Consider the following 25,365-nt stretch of genomic DNA (forward strand, 5'->3'; position numbering starts at 1 on the left):
CCACACAGGTAGACCTATTTATTACTGTATGAACATTCATAGCTGTAATTCAATTATTAACAGATGGACACAATGTCAATATGAATAACAGCTTTACTTCGTATAAAGAATATGAAATACAGTTTACCATAGATTAACACACATGGTTACATAGTATGAAATACAGTTAACCATAGATGAACACACAGGGTTACATAGAATGTAAGAAATGGTACATTTTCAAAAAGCCACGGTGCTACAATAAAATCAAAGCAGTGTACAACACACAAGACAATCCTGAGACGTATAATACACTGAAATAAAGTCTGGTAAAATGTAGAGTCACTAGGAAGACTATCAGGTTGAGATTAAGAAGCTGACTATAGTGACACTGAACTACAGTCAATATGTATAGACATGATGTCATCATAAAAGGAGGCTTTATACTGAGCTAACAGAACACACTGAACTACAGTCAATATGTATAGACATGATGTCATCATAAAAGGAGAGCTTTTTACTAAGCTAACAGAACACACACTACACTAACAAGCAACAGAAACAGAACACTGGTACAATATTCAAACAAGAAAACAAAAAGTGGGTCTCAACCTCTCATCCCGTTTCTTTAGCCACACCCATCCATCCAACCACCCCTTCCCCCTAATTAACAGTCTGATGGCCTGGAGATAAAAGCTCTTTTTCAGTCTCTCTGTCCCGGCATTGATGCACCTGTACTGTCTCCGCCTTCTACATGGTAGCGAGGTGAACGGGTCGTGGCTCGGGTGGCTGAGATCCTTGATGATCTTCTTGGCCTTCCTGTGACACCGGGTGCTGTAGATGTCCTGGAGGGCAGGCAGTGTGCCGCCGGTGATGTGTTTGTTGAGGTTCTTTTCCTGGCACCACTTTGCCAGAGCTGATTGATTGAGAGATTCAAGGAGCTATCATCGTTGATTCGAAGCATTGAATATTTACATTCATGCACTTTGAAATGTATTTTGTAACTGTCCCAGAAGCATTTAACTGCAGCGCACTCCCACAACCAAGGACTTGGAGCTGAGGCCATTCCTTCACTGACTCTGTGAGCTGTCAATCATTTAACCTGGGAAGGAAAGAAGGGAAGTGGATCTAAGTCCACACACTGCAGCATAGACATATAGGGGTCGTATTCACTAGACATCAAAGAGAAGAACACGGAACAAAACGGGCAGGGACTACCTGAACTTATCCAATAAGAACCTGGCATATGTTGAATATGACTCAGTGTCTGGATGTCTACAATGGCTTACTGATCACTACATCAGTGTGCTCATGAAACTGATCAGTAAAACTCACCTCAGTGTCTCCAGTTTATAGAGGGGATCCTCTTGTAGAGAAGAGAGCAGCTTTACTCCAGAGTCTCCTGGAGTATTTCCACTCAGGTCCAGCTCCTTCAGGTGGGAGGGGTTTGACCTCAGAGCTGAAACAAGAGAAGCACAGCCTTCCTCTGTGATGCTGCAACCTGCCAGCCTGTGGAAAGTGAGGAAAATTCACACAATATAACATATTTCAGAAAATGTACATTTTGCATCTGTAGCGATGTGTCATTTTAATGTCATATGTTGAACAATGTTGAACCTTTTATTGAATTGAAATGAACACATTTAAACTGATCAATTTTGTCAAATAATGGACTGGTGCCCAGATTCATAATTTCACTAGCCGGACTCCACCCAGTACCCTGCTCTGAACTTACACTGTCACTAGCCGGCTTACTAGCCCGGTTACTCAACCCTGCACCTTAGAGGCTGCTGCCCTATGTACACAGACATGGAATCACTGGTCACTTTAATAATGGAACACTGGTCACTTAAATGTTACATACTGTTTTACCCACTTCATATGTAAATACTAAATTCTAGTCAAGTCCATCCTATTCAACTATTGCTGTATATATACTATTCTACCCTACTGTACATATTATTCAGATATAGTACATATTCTATCCACATACTGTCCATAATGTCTATACATCCCATCACATATACTAGTGGAGGCTGCTGAGGGAAGGACGGTTCATACTAACGGCTGAAACGGAGCAAATAGAATGGCATCAAACATATGGAAACCATGGAAACCATGTGTTTGATACCATTACACTAATTGCGCCCCAGCCAATACCATGAGCCCGTCCTCCCCAATTAAGGCGCCACCAACCTCCTGTGACATATACACATATATATTATTTATACTCCGGACTTCAACATTACTCCTTCTAATATGTATATATTTCTTAATTCCATACTTTTACTTTTGGATTGGTGTGTATTGTTGTGAATTGTTAGATATTACTGCACTGTAAGAGGACCAAAATGGAAATAAGTCTCAGACTTTATTGTGTTATCCTCCATGATTTAACAATGGAAATAAGTCTCAGACTTTATTGTGTTATCCTCCATGATTTAACAATGGAAATAAGTCCCAGACTTTATTGTGTGTTATCCTCCATGACTTTAATTATGTGCATGTATGGCTTTTTCAAGTGTTATGTGTGTTTGTTTTTTTTAAATGGTGAAATTAATAAACTAAACTAAGTTGGAGCTAGGAACACAAGAATTTCGCTACAAAAACATCTGATAAATATGTGAATGCGACCAATACAATTTGATTTGATGAGGGATAGTTTTACCTCAGTGTCTCCAATTTACATTGTGGATTCTCAAGTCCAGCACAGACGAATCTCACTCCTGAATCCTGGAGTTCATTTCCTTTAAGTCTAGCTTTCTCAAACTTGAGGTATTTAAGCTGAGAGTTGAAGACACCACCTCACAGGATTCCTGTTAAGTTGTAATCATTCAACCTGGAGAGAGAGAATGCTGCTAAGTAATGCACACAAATCTATAACTACATTAACCAGGTTTCCATCCAACCTTTATATGTGCGGAAAGTACATGTGGATGGAAAAGGCCGGATGGAAACAGCAACTTTGTTGGTTACCTTTCCAAATATCGACTAAACAAAATACGGTGGGATCTTTTAGTGTCGGTAAAATGTGTTATGCAAGAAATGGCAGTGGAAACGAGTTTATCAGCAAATATTGGTATAATAACCATCATATGGAAGTACATTTGGAGTCACATGTTGTGTTGTTCCTCCCACTACAACTCTGGAAAGCACAGTTTATTAGTCTACAGATGAAATAAGTTATGATGAACTTCACAAGGTGATGAGCTTGATGCTCCTTTCCAATAAATATTGAGGGTCTTATTCTGGTGACATGATGACCGATGCTTAGCTGCCGTCTCTCTTTTGTCCATAATAATCTCATCATGTAGTCTATATACCCTCACTGTATCTGCCAGCTGTTGGCTAGAGGGCAAGTGCCAATACCAGAGTGGCTACATTCGCTATATAAAGCAACATTTTTAGTTACAAAACCATCAGTAGTGTTAAAAATGCGATGGAAACCATCACGCACAGCATTTTATCTAAACAAGTGAATTTGGTGGAAATATCTAAGATGGAAAAATGCGCATATTTTATTTATGCTGATTTTAGAATATTTGTCACCAATTGGATGGACACATAGCTAATGGTGCTATAGACAATATGAAGTAGTCATTTCAACCTTCATAATAACAACATCCAACAGTCATACATCTCAGTTTCCCTAGTTTACAGTGTGGATTTCCCAGTCCAGCAGAGAACACCTCCACTCATGAAGGTCATTTCCTCCCAGGTCAAGCTCTCTCAAACTTGAGGTGGTGAACCCAGAGAGTTGAACTCTGAGAGTTGAAGCCAGCACCTCAAATCATTTCTCAGTGAGGTTGCAATCATTCAACCTAGGAAGAGATGATCCAGCTAAGTAACCCACACAAACCTATAACTACCTTTACAACATGAAGAATGTACATCTTTATATTTACAACATCCACTTTCCTCTGCAGTGGAGAAAGTCAAAGTCAGTCAGGCTCCCAGGATTGGGAGTCCCATAGGGTGGTGCACAATCGGCCCAGCGTCGTCCAGGTTTGGCCGGGGTAGGCCGTCATTGTAAATAAGAAATTGTTCTTAACTGACTTGCCTAGTTAAATAATTGTTTATGTATTTTTTAAGTCACTCACTTCAATGTCTCCAGTTTACAGTGTGGATCCCCCAGTCCAGCAGAGAGCAGCTTCACTCCTGAATCCTGAAGTTTATTGCCACTCATGTCCAGCAGTCTCAGACAGCATGAATTTGATTTGAGAACAGAAGCCAGTGCCTCACAGCTTTTCTTGGTGAGTTTACATTCGTTCAGCCTGTGGAAAAAAAGGTGCATCTCAAGATACCCAGGTGCCAACAAAACATTTCCCCTTAAGGACTGAGTTGTCAGCCTAAATGGTAATGCAAGCTGATGTTCATTATTATGTTACATTAGCATGCTGTCTGGAATATAATTTGACTAATCACTTACAGGGCCGTTCTAGAGGGTCTGACAACTGGGAGAAGTTTGAGAAGAGATGCATCTGATCTGATGTATTTCTTCAGGTCAAACACATCCAGCTTCTCTGAGGTCAGCAACATGAAGACCAGAGCTGACCATTGTCCAGATGAGAGTTTAGATTTTGAGAGACTTCCTGAGCTCAGGTAGCTTTGGATCTCCTCCACTAGAGAATGATCATTCAGTTCATTCAGACAATGGAACAGATTGATGCATCTCTCCAGAGGGAGTTTCTTTATGATCTTCTCCTTGATGTACTTGACTGTTTCCTTGTTGCTTTGTGATCTGCTTCCTGTTGGTGTCAGTAGGCCTTGTAGGAGATGCTGATTGGACTCATGTGAAAGGCCTAGAAGGAAGCGGAGGAAAAGGTCCAGATGGCCATTTTCAAACTGCAAGGCCTTGTCCACTGCATCTTGGTATAGACTGTTTGTGATGCGGAGGGATCTCTCTTTAGCCATCAGATTGTTGTTGTCGTTAGTGAACATGAGGAACACATATAGTGCAGCCAGAAACTCCTGGATACTCAGATGTACAAAGCAGTACACCTTTATCTGGTTAAGCCCAGACTCTTCTCTGAAGATCTGAGTGCACACTCCAGAGTACACAGACGCGTCCTTGATGTCAATGCCACACTCTCTCAGGTCTTCCTCATAGAATATCAGATGGCCTTTTTCTAGCTGTTGAAAAGCCAGTTTTCCCAGTGCCAGAATCATCTCTTTATCCCAGTAAAAATCGTTGGAAGGCTCTACAGGATACTTCTGACTCCTCAGTTTTGACTGGAAGATCATGAGGTGAGCGTACATTTGAGTTAGATTCTTGGGGATCTCTCGACTCTCTGCTTCAACCAATAGTCTCTCTAGGACAGTGGCTGAAATCCAACAGAAGACGGGAATGTGGCACATGATGTGGAGGCTCCTTGACGTCTTTATGTGCGAGATGATTCTGCTGGCCAAGTCCTCCTCAGCGATTCTCTTCCTGAAGTATTCCTCCTTCTGTAGGTCATTGAACCCTCGTACCTCTGTCACCTGGTCAACACACTCAGGAGGGATCTGATTGGCTGCTGCAGGTCGGGTGGTTATCCAAATGTGAGCACAGGGAAGCAGATTCCCTTTGATGAGGTTTGTCAGCAACACATCCACTGAAGTTGACTCTGTGATATCACAGCAGATCTTATTATTCTGGAAGTCCAGAGGAAGGCGACATTCATCCAGACCATCAAAAACAAACACAATATTTTCGTTTTCTGAGATTTCTGATTCTTTTGTTTCCATAAAGGAGTGATGAAGTAGTTTTATCAGACTTTGATTTGTATCTCTCATCAAGTTCAGATCCCGAAAAGGAAGTGGGAAGATGATCTGGATGTCTTGGTTTGCTTTTCCTTCAGCCCAGTCCAACATGAACTTCAGCACAGACACTGTTTTTCCAATACCAGCAACTGCCCTTGTCAGCACTGTTCTGATAGGCTTGTCTTGTCCAGGTAAGGGTTTGAAGATGTCATTGAGTTGGATTGATGTCTCTTGTTCTACTGGAAACCTGCATGCTGTCTCAATCTGTCTCACCTCATGTTCAGAATTGACCTCTCCACTTCCACCTTGTGTGATGTAGAGCTCTGTGTAGATGTTGTTAAGAGGTGTCGTTTTTCCTGCATCTTCAATGCCCTCAAATAAAGAATATGTCCTATTCTTCAAGTAGGATTTCATTTTCTCCTGAACTTCTGTTGGGTATCTATAGGTGGAAAAGAAAGATACATGTTCCTTGGGAATTTAATTAAATTTGGGTTAAAAAAAATCTAATATAAACCCTGACCTGGATGTGATCAATGATGAAACAGCACAGAGTTTGACATCCTAGAGTTTTCTAGACTAAGTGAAGATTAAAGCACAAAATGTGGTGCATTTACTGGGAGACAATGCACTCTGCATCTCCTGATAGTTCCACTAAACCTTGGGTCCAGTCTCACTATTATAGTCATCATATTATTATTTTATCTACATTTCTAGTATAGTCAGACTGAATGATGTCCTGTAGACAAGGTATCTAATAACAAGCTAAATTAGGCATCTTGAATGATGAACTGGATGCTATTATCTGGAAATGCACAGAGTAAAGGTACCAGATGTCAGACACATGGCTGGTGAATATAATTAATAGAAAACAGGTAGGATGTAGTATAAACTGCGATCACTCACACTTTGTCATCAGTAGGACCTCTGGGTTGGTTATCCATTGACGTGTCATTCTGCTCAGAGGTACTGCTGGGTAAAAATGAGCACAGAGAGCAATGACATCAGTCTTTATCTATACAGAAGATGGTAAATAAAAGTAAAGAATTAATAATAAATAAAATATTCATCACTGAGTCTTTTCCTGAAGTACTCCTCCTTCTGAGGGTCATTTTACACTCGTACCTCTGTCACCTGATCAACAAACTCAGATGGAATATGATTGGCTGCTGCAGGTCAAGTGGTTATCCATTATCACATTATTACACAGATGTTAGCAGAGGGAAACAGATTTCCTTTGATGAGGTTTGTCAACCAGAGGTACGAGTGGTATGAGTGTAAAATGACCCTCAGTCTTTATCTATACATGATGATGAATAAAAGGAAAAGCCATAACCAGGTTATTTCTCAGGTCACCTTTGTTCAGTGGAAAGTTCTCCCTCCCTGAATAAAATAGGAAGTTCCATCGACTGGTCACTCTTCATGGAGATACCACTAGGTGCAGGTGAGACTGGTCGGTCTGTCTTGAACCTGTCAAAAGAGAATAATCAACTTTCACTCATAAAAAACATTGAAGCTTCGGAAAGTACTCACACCCTTTTAAATTTTTCACATTTTGTTGTGTTACAGCTTGAATTTACAATTGGTTAATTTGAGATTTTTTGGTCATTGGTCTACACGCTTTTCAATTTTTTTTACAAATTAATAAAAAATTAAAAGCTAAAATGTCTTAATTCAGGAGTAAAACATTTCCTTAAAAAGTCGCATATGTTGCATGGACTCACTCTGTGTCCAATAAGTGTTTAACATGATGTTTGAATGACTACCTCATCTCTGTACCCCACACATACAATTATCTGTAAGGTCCCTCAGTCGAGAAGTGAATTTCAAACACAGATTCAACCACAAAGACCATGGAGGTTTTCCTTTTGGTAGATGGGTATAAAAAAATATATGAAATTGAATGTCTCTTTGAGCATGGTGAAGTTATTAATTACACTTAGGATGGTGTATCAATACACCCAGTCACTACAAAGATACAGGAGTCTTTCGTAACTCAGTTGCCGGGGAGGAGGAAAACCACTTAGGGATTTCACCATGAGGCCAATGATGACTTTAAAACAGTTACAGAGTTTAATGGCTGTTATAAGAGAACACTGAGGATCGATCAACAACATTGTAGTTACTCCACCCTACTAACCTAATTGAAAGAGTGAAAAGAAGGAAGCCTGTACAGAATATGGCAAGGCAAAAATGTGGCAAGGCAAATAACTTTTTGTCCTGAATACAAAGTGTTATGTTTGTAGCAAATCCAGTACATCACATTACTGAGTACCACTCTCCATAATTTCAAGCATATTGAAGGCTGCATCATGTTATGGGTATGCTTGTAATGGTTAAGGACTAAGGAGTTTTTCAAAAATAAACAGAATGGAGCTAAGCACAGGCCAAATCCTAGAAGAAAACCTGGTTCAGTCTGCTCTCCACAAGACACTGGGAGGTTAATTCCCCCTTTAGCAGAACAATAACCTAAAAGAAAAGGCCAAATCGACACTGGAGTTGCCGAGTTAGAGTTTTGACTTAAATCTGCGTGAAAATCTATGGCATGACTTGAAAATGGTTGTCTAGCAATAATCAACAACCAATTTGACAGAGCTTGAATAATTTTGAAAATAATAAAAATAGGCAAATAGTGTACAATCCACGTGTGCAAAGGTCTTAAGAGATTTATCCAGAAAAACTCACAGATGCAATCGCTGTCAAAGGTGATTAGACCATGTATTAACTCAGGGGTGTGAATACTTATGCAAAGCTCTCAACCTTCGCCTCTCCCGAGTCCATACGGGAGTTGCAGCAATGGAACAAGACTAACTACCAATTGGATATGATGAAATTGGGGAGAAAAGGGGTAAAAAAAAATTGAAACAATGGCTAGATATGATTAAATTAAGTAAAATGATTTATCAATCCTAGACTGTAGCTTTAAAGAAAAAGCATTCATTTGAAGGTCTCAACTTTGTTCATTGGAAAGTTCTCCCTCCCTGAAGAAAACAGGATGTTCCATAGACTGGTCACTCTTCATGGGGATACCACTAGGTACAGGTGAGACTGGTCTGTCTGTCTTGAACCTGTTTAAGGCAGGATTAGAATTTCCAACATAGTCGAGTTTACACACATTTCTGATTTGTGTAACTGTGCTTTTTATGGTTGGTTACTCACTTCCGGGTTGGAGCGAGTAGTCGCATTCCGCTTCGCTCCACAGGTAGTATTACATTTCATTTAATTTCATTACAGTACAACGGTTTGATTTGTTTGATCTTAGCTAGCTACATAGCCGTCTTTGTATCAAAGATAATTGTGTAGTTTAGAGTAATTATCGAGGTTAGCTAGCCAGCTATTTTCGTCCTTCTAACGTAGTCAACACTGCTAGCTAGCCAGCTAGCCAGCTAGCCACCGAATAGCAGCACTGTAGAAACTATTACATTACAACGGAACAACGGAACGACTTGATTAGTGTAGTGTTAGCTAGCTACATAGTTGTCTTTGCTGTCTTTGTATCTAAGATAATTGTGTAGTTTAGAGTAATTATCGAGGTTAGCTAGCCAGCTATTTTCGTCCGCCGCGCTGCCGTTCTCCTACCTAGTCAACACTGCTAGCTAGCCAGCTAGCCACCGAATAGCAGCACTGTAGAAACTATTACATTACAACGGAACAACGGAACGACTTGATTAGTGTAGTGTTAGCTAGCTACATAGTTGTCTTTGCTGTCTTTGTATCCAAGATAATTGTGTAGTTTAGAGTAATTATCGAGGTTACCTAGCTAGTTAGAGGTTACCTAGCCAGCTACACTTTCAAACAAAGTCAACAACGCAGCCACTGCTAGCTAGCCTACTTCACCAGCCAGCCAGCAGCACTGTATCATTTTAGTCAATAAGATTTTTTGCAACGTAAGCTTAACTTTCTGAACATTCGAGACGTGTAGTCCACTTGTCATTCCAATCTCCTTTGCATTAGCGTAGCCTCTTATGTAGCCTGTCAACTATGTGTCTGTCTATCCCTCTTCTCTCCTCTCTGCACAGACCATACAAACGCTTCACACCGCGTGGCCGCTGCCACTCTAACCTGGTGGTCCCAGCGCGCACGACCCATGTGGACTTCCAGGTCTCCGGCAGCCTCTGGAACTGCCGATCTGCGGCCAACAAGGCAGAGTTCATCTCAGCCTATGCTTCCCTCCAGTCCCTCGACTTCTTGGCACTGACGGAAACATGGATTACCACTGATAACACTGCTACTCCTACTGCTCTCTCCTCGTCTGCCCACGTGTTCTCGCACACCCCGAGAGCTTCTGGTCAGCGGGGTGGTGGCACTGGGATCCTCATCTCTCCCAAGTGGACATTCTCTCTTTCTCCCCTGACCCATCTGTCTATCGCCTCCTTTGAATTCCATGCTGTCACAGTTACCAGCCCTTTCAAGCTTAACATCCTTATCATTTATCGCCCTCCAGGTTCCCTTGGAGAGTTCATCAATGAGCTTGACGCCATGATAAGTTCCTTTCCTGAGGATGGCTCACCTCTCACAGTTCTGGGTGACTTTAACCTCCCCACGTCTACCTTTGACTCATTCCTCTCTGCCTCCTTCTTTCCACTCCTCTCCTCTTTTGACCTCACCCTCTCACCTTCCCCCCCTACTCACAAGGCAGGCAATACGCTTGACATCATCTTTACCAGATGCTGTTCTTCCACTAATCTCATTGCAACTCCCCTCCAAGTCTCCGACCACTACCTATCTCCTGATTCTGCCTCCTCAACCCTCCTCTCCTCCCTTTCTGCATCCTTTGACTCTCTATGTCCCCTATCCTCCAGGCCGGCTCGGTCCTCCCCTCCTGCTCCGTGGCTCGACGACTCATTGCGAGCTCACAGAACAGGGCTCCGGGCAGCCGAGCGGAAATGGAGGAAAACTCGCCTCCCTGCGGACCTGGCATCCTTTCACTCCCTCCTCTCTACATTCTCCTCTTCTGTCTCTGCTGCTAAAGCCACTTTCTACCACTCTAAATTCCAAGCATCTGCCTCTAACCCTAGGAAGCTCTTTGCCACCTTCTCCTCCCTCCTGAATCCTCCTCCCCCTCCTCCCCCCTCCTCCCTCTCTGCGGATGACTTCGTCAACCATTTTGAAAAGAAGGTCGACGACATCCGATCCTCGTTTGCTAAGTCAAACGACACCGCTGGTTCTGCTCACACTGCCCTACCCTGTGCTTTGACCTCTTTCTCCCCTCTCTCTCCAGATGAAATCTCGCGTCTTGTGACGGCCGGCCGCCCAACAACCTGCCCGCTTGACCCTATCCCCTCCTCTCTTCTCCAGACCATTTCCGGAGACCTTCTCCCTTACCTCACCTCGCTCATCAACTCATCCTTGACCGCTGGCTACGTCCCTTCCGTCTTCAAGAGAGCGAGAGTTGCACCCCTTCTAAAAAAACCTACACTCGATCCCTCCGATGTCAACAACTACAGACCAGTATCCCTTCTTTCTTTTCTCTCCAAAACTCTTGAACGTGCCGTCCTTGGCCAGCTCTCCTGCTATCTCTCTCAGAATGACCTTCTTGATCCAAATCAGTCAGGTTTCAAGACTAGTCATTCAACTGAGACTGCTCTTCTCTGTGTCACGGAGGCGCTCCGCACTGCTAAAGCTATCTCTCTCTCCTCTGCTCTCATCCTTCTAGACCTATCGGCTGCCTTTGATACTGTGAACCATCAGATCCTCCTCTCCACCCTCTCCGAGTTGGGCATCTCCGGCGCGGCCCACGCTTGGATTGCGTCCTACCTGACAGGTCGCTCCTACCAGGTGGCGTGGCGAGAATCTGTCTCCGCACCACGTGCTCTCACCACTGGTGTCCCCCAGGGCTCTGTTCTAGGCCCTCTCCTATTCTCGCTATACACCAAGTCACTTGGCTCTGTCATATCCTCACATGGCCTCTCCTATCATTGCTATGCAGACGACACACAATTAATCTTCTCCTTTCCCCCCTCTGATAACCAGGTGGCGAATCGCATCTCTGCATGTCTGGCAGACATATCAGTGTGGATGACGGATCACCACCTCAAGCTGAACCTCGGCAAGACGGAGCTGCTCTTCGTCCCGGGGAAGGACTGCCCGTTCCATGATCTCGCCATCACGGTTGACAACTCCATTGTGTCCTCCTCCCAGAGCGCTAAGAACCTTGGCGTGATCCTGGACAACACCCTGTCGTTCTCAACTCACATCAAGGCGGTGACCCGTTCCTGTAGGTTCATGCTCTACAACATTCGCAGAGTACGACCCTGCCTCACACAGGAAGCGGCGCAGGTCCTAATCCAGGCACTTGTCATCTCCCGTCTGGATTACTGCAACTCGCTGTTGGCTGGGCTCCCTGCCTGTGCCATTAAACCCCTACAACTCATCCAGAACGCCGCAGCCCGTCTGGTGTTCAACCTTCCCAAGTTCTCTCACGTCACCCCGCTCCTCCGCTCTCTCCACTGGCTTCCAGTTGAAGCTCGCATCCGCTACAAGACCATGGTGCTTGCCTACGGAGCTGTGAGGGGAACGGCACCTCCGTACCTTCAGGCTCTGATCAGGCCCTACACCCAAACAAGGGCACTGCGTTCATCCACCTCTGGCCTGCTCGCCTCCCTACCTCTGAGGAAGTACAGTTCCCGCTCAGCCCAGTCAAAACTGTTCGCTGCTCTGGCACCCCAATGGTGGAACAAACTCCCTCACGACGCCAGGTCAGCGGAGTCAATCACCACCTTCCGGAGACACCTGAAACCCCACCTCTTTAAGGAATACCTAGGATAGGATAAAGTAATCCTCCTAACCCCCCCCCTCCCCCTTAAATGAGTTAGATGCACTATTGTAAAGTGGTTGTTCCACTGGATATCATAAGGTGAATGCACCAATTTGTAAGTCGCTCTGGATAAGAGCGTCTGCTAAATGACTTAAATGTAAATGTAAATGTAAGGACCAACCGTACTGCTCTGTAGAAGCTGTTCAAGAGCCTTTTGGGCCAGACTTGGCACTCCGGTACCACTTCCTGTACGGTAGCAGAGAGAACAGTCCATGATTGGGTGGCTGGAGTCTTCGACAAGTTTTAGGGCCTTCCTCTGACACTGCCTGTTAGAGGTCCAGGATGGCAGGGAGCTCACCTCCTGTGATGTACTGGGCCGTACACACTACCCTCTGTAGCACCTTGAGGTTGGATGCCGACCAGTTGCCATACCAAACATTGGTGCAGCCAGTCAAGATGCTCTCAATGGTGCAGCTGTAGAACTCTGAGGAACCGAGGGCCCATACCAAATATGTTCTACCTCCTGAGGGGGAGGAGGCATTGTCGTGCCCTTTTTACAACTGTGTCGGTGTGTCTGGACCATGATAGGTCCTTAGTGATGTGGCATGTGGAACATGAAGCTGCTGACCCTCTCCACTACAGCCCTGTGATGATGGTGTTGGAGTTGTGCACGGCCACACAGTCGTGGGTGAACAGGGAGAACAGGAGGGGACTAAGCACGCACCCCTGAGGGGCCCCTGTGTTGAGTGTCAGCGTGGCGGATGAGTTGTTGACTAGCCTCATTAGGAAGTCCAGGATCCAGTTGCAGAGGGAGGTGTTCAGTCCCAGGGTCCTTAGCTTAGTGATGAACTTGGAGGGGACTATGGTGTTGAACACTGAGCTGTAGTCAATGAACAGCATTCTCACATAGGTGTTCCTTTTGTCCAGGTGGGAAAGGGCAGTGTGGAGGGCAATAGATATTGCGTCATCTGTGGATCTGTTGGAACGGTATGTGAATTTGAGTGGGTCCAGGATTCTGGGATGATGGTGTTGTGAGCCATGACAAACCTTTCAAAGCATTTCATGGCTACAGATGTGAGTGCTACGGGGTGGTAGTCATTTAGACAGGTTATCTTGGCGTTCTTTGGCACAGGGACTATGGTGGTCTGCTTGAAACATGCAGGAATTACAGACTGAGTCAGGGAGAGGTTGAAAATGTCAGTGAAGACACTTTCCAGCTTGTCAGTGCGTGCTCCAAGTACGCGTCCTGGTAATCCGTCTGGTGTGAATGTTAACCTGTTTAAAAGTCTTACTCACCTCGGCTACGGAGAGCGTGATCATAGTCGTCCGGAACAGTTGGTGCTCTCATGCATGGTTCAGTGTTGCTTGGCTCAAAGCGAGCATACAAGGCGTTTAACTCGTCTGGTAGGCTCGCGTCACTGGGCAGCTCGCAGCTGGGTTCCCCTTTGTAATTCGTGATAGCTTGCAAGCCCTGCCACATCCGACGAGCGTCAGAGCCAGTGTAGTAGGATTCGATCTTAGTCCTGTATTGACACTTTGCCTGTTTGATGGTTCATCGGAGGGCGAAGTGGGATTTCTTATAAGCATCCAGATTAATGTCCCACTACCTGAAAGCCGCAGCTCTAGACTTCAGCTCAGTGCGGATGTTGCCTGTAATCCATGGCTTCTAGTTGGGATATGTACGTATGGTCACTGTGGGGATGACGTCGTCAATGCACTTTTTAATGAAGCAGGTGACTGATGTGGTATACTCAATGCCATTGGATGAATCCTGGAACACATTCCAGTCTGTGCTAATTGAAACAGTCCTGTAGCTTAGCATCCGTTTTATCGGACCGCTTCCATATTGAGCGCATCACTGGTACTTCCTGTTTGTATGCATCTCTGTGTGGAGTAAAGGTGATCTAAAGTTTTTTTCCCTCTAGTTGCACAGGTGACATGCTGGTAGAAAATAGGTCAAACTTATTGATGTTTTCCTGCATTAAAATCACTGGCCACTAGGAGCGCCACCTTTGGATGAGCATCTTCTTGTTTGCTTATGGCCTTATACAGCTGAACGTACCGGAAGCTGCTGTTTTGTCCTGCCGATGCACAGAAAACACAGCAAACTGTATATTATCCATGTCCTTGTTCAGCCATGATTCCGAGAAGCATAGTATATTACAGTTCTTAATGTTCCGTTGATAGGATAGTCTCAAACGAGATAGCACATTCGCCAATAGAATGGAGGGTCGAGGCGGTCTATCCACTCACCGATGTCGTCTCTTAAGGATGCCTGCACGGCGGCCCCTATAGCGCCGTCTTTTTCTCTTCCGAGTGTCAGGGATTAGGCTCCTGGGTGAGCAGTTTGTATACCTTGGGCCGAAGACTCATTGAGGTAGTCCTCATCCAAATCGAGGTTAGTGATTGCTGTTCTGATGTCCAGAAGCTCTTTTGGTCATAGGAAAGTATGGCGGAAACATTATGTACAAATAAATTAAGAATAGTGCAAAAAACACAAAATAGCAGAATTGGTCATGAGCCCGTAAAACGGTAGCCATACATCCCAGCCCCATTTTTCGCAACCAATACTGGTTTGTACTAAAGATTTTAAAAAATCTCAGCCCATTCACACTTACCTATTTGATGAGCTTACCTTTTAAGTTCACTGCAAGTGTCCTGTTCAACAGGAAAACGTATTTTAGGGGACATCGCTTCCTCATTCCCTGATAAACTCATTCCAGAAGAACTGGCTTCCTCTTCAGTGTCTTCACAGTTACTAGGACTGCTTCCATTTTCAATCTCCGCAGAGAGACTCATTTTGACACCTTGTACACAAAAATAATATTATTTATATTTACTTTTTTACTTTTTTTTTTTTTAACACTGGCACTGCACAGAATTACAACTTCTTAGACAGTTGAAGCTGATCTACCCTGATAGGGGGTTGTGCAAAATAAAATAACGTCTTGGTGCTTTGTAGCCTTATTTACTTTATGCCTGTAATTCACTGCTGGTAGACAGAAGTGCATAATTAAGTATGATTAGTAGTGCATAAGTGCAACCCAGGTTGCATCCTTGCTGTCGGAAGAAAAACCTCCAAAACTGAAACCAGGAAATGGAAACGAAAAGTCCCTATTTTAACATTGAGATCTCAGAGTTCTTTGCTAGCTAGCTATGCTGAATTTGAATGACTTATCCAGTTAGCATATCTCTTGCGTTCATAAAATCACTCTGGCCATCTGCTCCGATTTCAGAGCACTCTCGTCTGTGTGCCAGAGCACAGAATAACTAATTAATTTACGAGTGCGCAACACCCGCTGAATATGATCGGTGTCAGAAAACGTAGGCCAAAAAAGTAACAGTTAGTCACAAATGCTCTAACCTGCGAGGGCGAGTAAAATGGTCAGAGTGAGGTGTTCTAACATCTGTGTCTGGAAGTAGCTAGCTAGCAAGCTATCCAACTTTATCCAGTTAGCTTGGGTGCTTGGTTGGGACAAGCATGCATTGGCAGGCAAGCTGCAGAAGGACGAGCAGGCTACTTACTATTAACCATCATTAATCAGTGCAATTTTGATAGCCAACTTTCTGAAAAAGATTATGATTTATCTAATGTTTCTTCGTTAGATTTTAGCTCATCTTACTCTGGCTAGCATGAGTTGTTGATCTTGTTGTTGTTGATGTGCATAACTGAGGGAGAGGGAGCCTACCTTTTTAATGGTTGTTTGATCAATAGGACTGTAAAGTTCCCATATGTAAGAGGACTCCTGTGGTATTTACATATTTGCAGAATTCCGTTCAGGTATACTTTGTGGCTATTGCGGAATGCGTTCTAATGATCTAAAGTTGTGCTGTTGCAACTGCCTGTAAACACACAGTCCAGTTCAAAGTGAATGATGGCAGGCCTATGAGGCAAATTATTTGTTTGCATAAAGGCCTACTGTAGCTCTGATTGGCTATGGCGCACCGGTCTGTGCAGACTGGTCCTGGACGAGACAGATGTTTTTATTCGGTTTTATTTACTGCAGTGTCTATTAATTGTCTAAACACACATCTGCTTTCCCACTCTATACTGCTATATAATTTTCACAAATGCTATACTACACGTAATTCCCAAACATTCTAAAAATGAATGAAAATGTGAAAATGACCATACGTGCTCGCTTGTCAAAAAAAAAAAAAAAAAAGTGTAATATTCTTCCTGGGGGTGTATACGAACAAATTTTAATAAGATTTAATGTTGCTAAAATGCTGTCAGTTCCAAGTTTAATAAAGCAACGTTAGGAGACATACATAATCCACCAATCAAAAGTGAGATTCTGATCTGCTCTGAATTCAGTGAAAAAAAGTGTCTTAAGATCTAAAAAGGACACTGTGGGTAGCACTGTTTTTGACACACAGCAGAGAAGTGGTTAAATTGAATGTTAAAATCCTCCAAGCTGAATGGACACACTATGGCTTAATTTGCCTTCACTATGGTTAAAGACAAGCCACTGTATTTTCAACTGTACCTAGCAAAAATATTACCCTCTAACAATTAGGGGTTCAACAAGGGTTATTCTAAGATCTTCAAAGTTCTTCGTAGAACCTTAGGGTTCTTGGCAATGAAAATGGCCACAGAAAGGTTATTCCAAGAACCCCATAGGAGGTGGGGTTCATCAAGGAACCTCCTTCGGGTTCTTGCTGGACCCTGACTGCCAAACTGAAACATTTGGATTTGAATTTGAAAGGACAGCAGGTGCAGGCACTTAACTGAAAAATTCTAAGATCTCCTCAATTTAAAGTAAGGTTTGTCCCTTATATGATATCAATTGATATTGTTTTATGATGATACCATCTATCTTTTCATATTTCTTTTGTTATTTTGCCCATCTTAATCTTTTCTTTTTATTGGCCAGTCTGAGATATGGCTTTTTCTTTGCAACTCTGCCTAGAAGGCCACCATCCCGGAGTCGCCTCTTCACTGTTGACATTGAGACTGGTATTTTGCGGGTACTATTTAATGAAGCTGCCAGTTGAGGACTTGTGAGGCATCTGTTTCTCAAACTAGACACTCTAATGTACTTGTCCTCTTGCTCAGTTGTGCACCGGGGCCTCCCACTCCTCTTTCTATTCTGGTTAGTGCCAGTTTGCGCTGTTCTGTGAAGTGAGTAGTACACAGTGCTGTTCTGACGTGTTTCCGAAGAAAGTTCTTTGTTTCTGGCCATTTTGAGCCTGTAATCAAACCAACAAATGCTGATGCTCCAGATACTCAACTAATATAAAGAAGGCCAGTTTTATTGCTTCTTTAATTAATGAGAACAACAGTTTTCAGCTGTGATAACATAATTGTAAAATGGTTTTCTAATGATCAATTAGCCTTTTAAAATTATAAACTTGGATTAGCTAGCACAACGTGCCATTAGAACACAGGAGTGATGGTTGCTGATAATGGGCCTCTGTACGCCTGTGTACAGTCGTGGCCAAAAGTTTTGAGAATGACCCAAATTTTAATTTCCACAAAGTTTGCTGCTTCAGTGTCTTTAGATATTTTTGTCAGATGTTGCTATGGAATACTGAAGTATAATTACAAGCATTTCATAAGTGTCAAAGGCTTTTATTGACAATGACATGAAGTTGATGCAAAGAGTCTTTGCAGTGTTGACCCTTCTTTTTCAAGACCTCTGCAATCCGCCCTGGCATGCTGTCAATTAACTTCTGGACCACATCCTGACTGATGGCAGCCCATTCTTGCATAATCAATGCTTGGTTTGTCAGAATTTGTGGGTTTTTGTTTGTCCACCCGCTTCTTGAGGATTGACCACAAGTTCTCAATGGGATTAAGGTCTGGGGAGTTTCCTGGCCATGGACCCAAAATATCGATGTTTTGTTCCCCGAGCCACTTAGTTATCACTTTTGCCTTTTGGCAAGGTGCTCCATCATGCTGGAAAAGGCATTGTTCAATACCAAACTGTTCCTGGATGGTTGGGAGAAGTTGCTCTCGGAGGATGTGTTGGTACCATTCTTTATTCATGGATGTGTTCTTAGACAAAATTGTGAGTGAGCCCACTCCCTTGGCTGAGAAGCAACCCCACACATGAATGGTCTCAGGATGCTTTACTGCTGGCATGACACGGGACTGATGGTAGCACTCACCTTGTCTTCTCCGGACAAGCTTTTTCTGGATGCCCCAAACATTCGGAAAGGGGATTCAGAGAAAATGACTTTACCCCAGTCCTCAGCAGTCCAATACCTTTCACAGAAAATCAGTCTGTCCCTGATGTTTTTCCTGAAGAGAAGTCGCTTCTTTGCTGCCCTTCTTGACACCAGGCCATCCTCCAAAAGTCTTCGCCTCACTGTGCGTGCAGATGCACTCACCCCTGCCTGCTGCCATTCCTGAGCAAGCTCTGTACTGGTGGTGCCCCGATCCCGCAGCTGAATAAACTTTAGGAGACGGTCCTGGTGCTTGCTGGACTTTCTTGGGCGCCCTGAAGCATTCTTCACAACAATTGAACCGCTCTCCTTGAAGTTCTTGATGATCCGATAAATGGTTGATTTAGGTGTACTCTTACTGTCAGCAATATCCTTGCCTGTGAATCCCTTTTTGTGCAATGCAATGATGACGGCACGTGTTTCCTTGCAGGTAACCATGGTTGACAGAGGAAGAACAATGATTACAAGACAGCCAGGGAATACCAGTATATGGAGCTCAGGTGAATTTTGCAGTATATTAACAATATCAGTGAATGATACAAAGATCCACCTTGAATTGATGGGCAGACCTACAGTAGCTACAGGACAGAATCTTAAACTTAAAGCTACAGTCTTTGATCTGGGAATAATAGCCATTTCAATGATTGAACCATCGATTCTATTCTTAGATAAAATAATGTATAACATGTACACCAAGGTAATTCTTTGTCATGCCTTAGGCAGCCAGGGAAGACCTGTCTGTGACGGACCTGAGGTACATTTTTGCAGATAAAACACTTTGTTCTCTCTGTGCAGAAAACACTGGACAAGCCAGAGGATATTTTAAGGCAGTCTAAAAAACCTCCAAAGTTGATTTCCAAACTGTATCAAGGGTTGATAGAGGCTTTTCCCAATGACACAAAACATGCAAAACAAACATGTGAGGAAGATCTGGTAGAAGCCAATGATGATGAATGGATAGAGATATGTTAGAATGCCAAGTCATCTTCATAGAATCTCAGACATAAATTAGTGCAGTTAGTGCACTTCGGGCTAGGGGCCAGTATTCGGGAAGTTCGGACAGTCTGACGTGCCCAAAGTAAACTGCCTGTTACTCAGGCCCAGAAGCTAGGATATACATATTGGTTGTATTTGATAGAAAACACTTTGAAGTTTCTAAAACTGTTAAAATAATGTCTGTGAGTATAACAGAACTGATATGGCAGGCAAAAACCCAAGGAAAATCCGATCAGCCAGATAAAACCGTCCATAGAACGTACTATATGCCAGTGAAACTGAATTACATGCACTCAGAAATCGTCTGCTGGAGGTGTAAAACACAAAAGGGGACATATTTGCATATGTTATGGTCTTGTGAAGGCTGGCTGAATTCTGGCAAAAGAGTATGTTTTTTTTGTTATCTCAGTATGTCTACAGATTTTCCCTTCTCCCTGTTTTTGTTTGCTTGGAAATGTTGACACTGTAGACTTCTTTGAAGAAATTGTGTAACCAAGCATTTATAGCGGCTAAGAAATGCATTGCCATTTATTGGAAGGTTGGTTATCCTCCCAAAATGTCAAGTTATATATCACGAGATTTGATTTATTACAAGATTCACCCACACTTAATATGTTGTGAAATCTGTTATTAATGTATTTCAATGTCTTTAAAATGTATAACTGCCTTAAATTGGCTGGACCCCAGGAAGAGTAGCTGCTGCCTTGGCAGCAGCTGATGGGGATCCATAATAAATACACATACAAATAAGGTCTGGATGCCTTATATGGAATACAGTACGACTAAAGGAGTCTGTATTGAAAACATGACCACATCAGGGGAGATACCTATTTAGGCAATCCCTAGCTGCTGGGCTGCTTAGTCCTGGCCCTGGAGGGTCTGCCGTCCTGTGGGTTCTCACTCTGGCCTAACACACTCCCAAAACCAATATTGAATGTTTCACTAAGATCCTAAAGCTGAGTGGGGTGTGTTGGGGCGCTGCAGGGTGGTGGACCCCTAGGGACAGGATGGGACAACCCAGTTATATTGTCTGCAACCAAAAAGAGCTCTACAGTACTATTAGGCCTATGAGATTAATTATATGGAGGATTTTCTGTTTCTGTGTGTTAATATATATTTGAGGTGTATATGTTTATTTATTTATTTCAAACCTTATTAGGGAATAAAACATTTTAAGGTGGGAACTGGGAAGGAAAATGTGTTGGGAGAGAGACTGGTGAGGGTCGGGCGTGCAGGCAGCTCAGGCTGTCTGGATGGTCTGGCTGACATTTGACATAGAGGATGTCTTAATAAAGACAATCAAAAGTCTTTGTATTTATTCAAGAGTTGTTAATTTGTTATGCTATTGGTTAAAGGTGCAACACAATATTTATTATTGAATAACCTTTGATCTAGTTCAGTCTTATTAATCCCTTATTTAATAATGATCTCTTACCTACCTTGATGACTGTGGGCATTTTTGTTTACTTTTGTTCTAAATAGAGACGCCATATTGTATGGTGTAAAAATGCAGGAAAGTAGCTTTAGATGCGCCACCAAAATATGGGGGAGGACCCCCAGATCCTTCTAAAAACCAAAGTGGCATCCCTGCCTACTTACTTAGTAGGCTTGTTGTTGTGTGTTCTATGTGATATAAATATTCCTCTCAAGGGGCATTTTAGTTGCGAGTGATAGGGAGAGAAACACGTAGACTATTCTGACAAGCACTCAATGCACAACAATTATTAATGCAATGGGGGGAAAACAATTTTGAAAGTAGTTTTGGGAAAGCTATTTTGAAAACAGTTTTGGCCTTTGTTCAAAAAGCGTGGCGTCCCAGTTTACCATTGCTAACATTTTATTTCTGTACTCCTTCAATTGCGCGAGTGGCATCGTTTTACAAACTCGGTTACAACTGGAGTTTCAAGCATGGTTAGGAGGGGTTGCGCAACGAAAGAGCGGTTAATTTGGCTCCCCGATTTGCATACTTTTAGTATTGCTTTTTGAGCTCCAGATATCAATTATCTGCTCCATGCTCTTTTTTTCTGTGCTTAAGGTCTGTGAGCCAGATCATTTCCCAATGACACATGTTTTGTGTCATTGCGAAAAGCCTCTATCAACCCTTGATACAGTTTGGAAATCAATGTGAGGTTTTTCAGACTGCCTTAAAATATCCTCTGGCTTGTCCAGTGTTTTCTGCACAGAGAGAACAAAGTGTTTTATCTGCAAAAATGTACCTCAGGTCCGTCACAGACAGGTCTTCCCTGGCCGCCCAAGGCATGACAGAGAATTACCTTGGTGTATATTTTATACATTATTTTATCTAAGAATAGAATCAATGGTTCAATCATTGAAATGGCTATTATTCCCAGATCAAAGACTGTAGCTTTAAGTTTAAGATTCTGTCCTGTAGCTACTGTAGGTCTGCCCATCAATTTTTGTTGTTGTTGTAGTTGCAGGCCATCTAATAATTTGGTCAGGTAAAAATTCACATTTCACGACCTGACATAATGGTAGGTAACGTTTTAGGCTATACATTTGGAGTGACATTTTTTTAATGGTTTTTCAATTTCTAAAACTTACTGAATGATGAGCCGTTTGGGAGCAAAATTAACGGCTCTTTTAGTTGAATGGAGCCAAATGATCTGGCTCACAGAAAAGACTCGCAATGCCCATCACTACGCAAAAGAGCTCAAAGGAGACAATGCATCTTAAAAGGGCAATGACATACTTTTTAATATATACCCCCAAAAATCTAAAATTAATAAAATAATTATTAATAATAATAACCACAATCAGGATGTTGTGTCCAATGGGGTAAAAGCAGATGGACAAACTCCGCTTCAGCATATGCATATTTTACAGCAACTATGCTGCATCCGTTGGGCTATAGGTAATAATGCGTATTGCTAATAGCACATCTGATAATAGGTCCAATATGTACACATTGTTTTAACATAATTTTTCCCAATATGTTTTGGGGCTAATTTCTGGAGGTGGAAATTATATTTTAGATGGTTTCAGCATCATTTTATTTTCATTCATTTTGCAGTAGAATGTCCTTTTAAAAAGTCACCAGCACTGAGCTTCTCAGTCCTATATACACATTATTCTGGGTAGGAACACGGACCCCCTAAACAACGGGACTGGAATTGGCCAAAATCTCAATTTAATACATGTACAAAAGTATCATATTTTCCTAAAACATGATGGTCATGACTTCCTTACATGAAAGGAGAGGTTAAGTTGGCCAAGAAAAACGATCTGAGATCAATATAAGTTTCAAATGTTCTTTGTTGTCGTTTGTTTTAAATACTACTTATAGTGTGTATTCACGCGTGTAAATTCAGGAGGAAACAAAGAACGGATGGATTGACCGCAATGAAAAACTGCCCTAATAGCGATGTTTTACATACAGCCGTTTTTTAAAGGACCAAAGAGTAATATTGCGATACTGTACTTTATAGCATTTTAACTTCAGGTATATCTGTATACACATGGATTCCCAGTAGGATAGACTATTTTGTTATTGGTGCATTTTATTTTACGCCATTCGGAAAAGTTCCTTACCTGTTTTTTGTCTCCTGTAAATGTAATCCAGAGCCTGTAATATAAGGAGGTGCCGTTTCTTTGTTATGCCCACTTCCACATGTTGTCCGCAATTTAACGTTTTCAAGGTGCTCTTTCCTGCCCCAAAACACGTGATCAGGTTCAACAACAATCTTTCAACATCCATCTGTCAGTAGGGTACTAAGGGGTAACTACCAGCCCCCCCTCCCCCTCCCTGGCTGCCACTGCTCTTGCTCAACAACACAATTCCTGGGTCATCACAACTTTTTGAGGTATTTCAACAAAACGATTTTGTGGTAAATTGATCAAATTCTTTGACATTTGGAAAGTTAGATTAAGTTAGTTCGATAATTGTTTTTAAAATATACAAGTAGGAAAGCCTTAAGAAAAATAATCCACTTGTTTAGAGAGAAAAATGTAGATCATTTTTGAGTAAAGTAGTAATATGTTGAATGAGTGTGTTGGTAACTAGGGTGTAACTGGGCCCTGGGGGCTAGTTACCCCTTTATGGTTATGAATGTATTTATACCTGTCATTTAGACAATGACTAGCCCAGTTAGCGCTAGTTTATGCGAACATTCTAGCTAGCAACTTCACTAGCAATAAATGTTAGCCAGCTAGCTAGTTTAAGCTGCTAGGAGTGCTAGCTAGCAACCTTACTACCAGATCGTCTGAGGTAAAATACATTAAAAAGATAACATACTTAATTGCAGTTGTAACTGTTTCCACTAGTGACTGATAGATTTACCGTTAATATTACTTTATAGCCTTTTAGCTATTTTACACAGCATTTTATGTCATATTGCTAGATAGCTAGCTACGTTTTTAAGAGAGCTTTTCAATTGGCATCTCTCCCCCTGTTTTCAGTCAAAAGTGGGGACTGGATTAGGTGTGAGCAGTGCAGGAGGTGGGTTCATGAGTTGTGCTTAAATTTGACTGTGGATCGCTTTATTTGTGACCTATGTACAAATTATAATCGTGCAATAGCAGAGCATAAGAGAGTTGCCACATCAATATTCCACTGAGTTAATTAGTTAAGTTATTGTTATTAAATGCTATATTCCAATGTTATTTCATGTTATTAGTTATATTCCATTCCAATATTATATTCCATATACATTTTTGTAATGAATTATAAACAACTATTGAAAACCCTTAGCTCCTGAATGTCATTGTAAAGATTGCTGGGATTTAAAGTCTTCCATTATTCAAATCATATTTAGTGCATTTGTACATAATGAATTGTATGGAAAAGGATCAACAAAGAAAGAACATATAAAATGAATGTGCAGGTGAGTTAAAAAGAGGGACTTTACATCAAATCTCCACTTAGTGTGGATATTAATGGTGACATGTGCAACACCACTCCCCCTCCCCCTCCACCCCATATTTTAATTAAATAATTAAAAATGATATAACAAAAACTGTAGCCATTTATTTCCCTTTATAGTTTATTTGCCTAAGCATGACCTTGATTTACATACAATTTTTTCTCTCCAAACGTTGCTTTCTTGTGTCAGCAATTAGACGTTGTTCTTAAGGGTGGCTAGTTACCACCTAGTACCCTAATCATTTTCATACTGTCCAAGAAGGGCGGGGGGCAGGTGCAGATGCTTCCCAAACTGTTTTCGTAGACCACAGGAGGTTGGTGGCACCTTAATTGGGGAGGACGGGCTCATGGTAATGGCTGGAGAGGAATCAGTGGAATTGTATAAAATACATCAAACACATGGTTTCCATGTGCTTGATGACATTCCTTTCGCTTGTTCCAGACATTATTATGAGCAGTCCTCCCCTCAGCAGCCTCGCCTGTCGTAGCCTACTGCTATAGGCTACACACTCACAATCAATTTGTGCAATACACTGCAAAAAGTATTGCATCAGATGTCGTGCATTTTTGTGCAACTTAATTTGTGGTAAAGACATACATCTTTGTGCTACCTCTTTCGTAGGAAAATAGACGTTTTTGTGGGGTAAATTTCGGAACAATCTTTTGAAAGTTATTGGAGTGCATGATGGGCAATGGTGTTCTACACTGCTTTTTTTTGTGTCCAACATTTATTTCTAACAAAAAAAAACAATATTGTTAATCTACCAGGTTGTCACCAAAAATATTGTAATGTAATAGTAGCCTTACGTTTTTTATGTTAATACCAATACTGTTTTCTATGCTT

General features: G+C 42.2%; 1 protein-coding gene across 5 annotated transcripts; it reads right to left on the reverse strand.

Moving 5' to 3' along the window:
• Nucleotides 1–75: 75 nt before the first annotated feature.
• On the reverse strand, nucleotides 76–23,308 carry LOC139576328 (NLR family CARD domain-containing protein 3-like). 5 transcript variants are annotated; one of them, XM_071402434.1, is made up of 9 exons: nucleotides 23,192–23,308; nucleotides 15,111–15,282; nucleotides 7,075–7,188; nucleotides 6,625–6,690; nucleotides 4,409–6,160; nucleotides 4,080–4,253; nucleotides 1,315–1,488; nucleotides 1,062–1,081; nucleotides 76–1,029 (listed from the first exon to the last, which is right to left on the reverse strand). In XM_071402434.1, the coding sequence occupies exons 2-8, from the start codon at nucleotides 15,272–15,274 to the stop codon at nucleotides 1,069–1,071; spliced, it is 2,457 nt and encodes an 818-aa protein (XP_071258535.1). In that variant the 5' UTR covers nucleotides 15,275–15,282; nucleotides 23,192–23,308; the 3' UTR covers nucleotides 76–1,029; nucleotides 1,062–1,068. The 5 variants fall into 5 exon arrangements, with proteins under 5 accessions (XP_071258535.1, XP_071258445.1, XP_071258780.1 ...); XM_071402344.1 differs by having other exon boundaries at nucleotides 76–1,081; XM_071402679.1 differs by having other exon boundaries at nucleotides 76–1,081; nucleotides 6,625–6,687; nucleotides 23,192–23,256.
• Between the last annotated feature and the right edge of the window lie 2,057 nt (nucleotides 23,309–25,365).

The sequence above is a fragment of the Salvelinus alpinus genome, chromosome 1, assembly GCF_045679555.1.
Source record: "Salvelinus alpinus chromosome 1, SLU_Salpinus.1, whole genome shotgun sequence".
Lineage (NCBI taxonomy): Eukaryota > Metazoa > Chordata > Actinopteri > Salmoniformes > Salmonidae > Salvelinus > Salvelinus alpinus.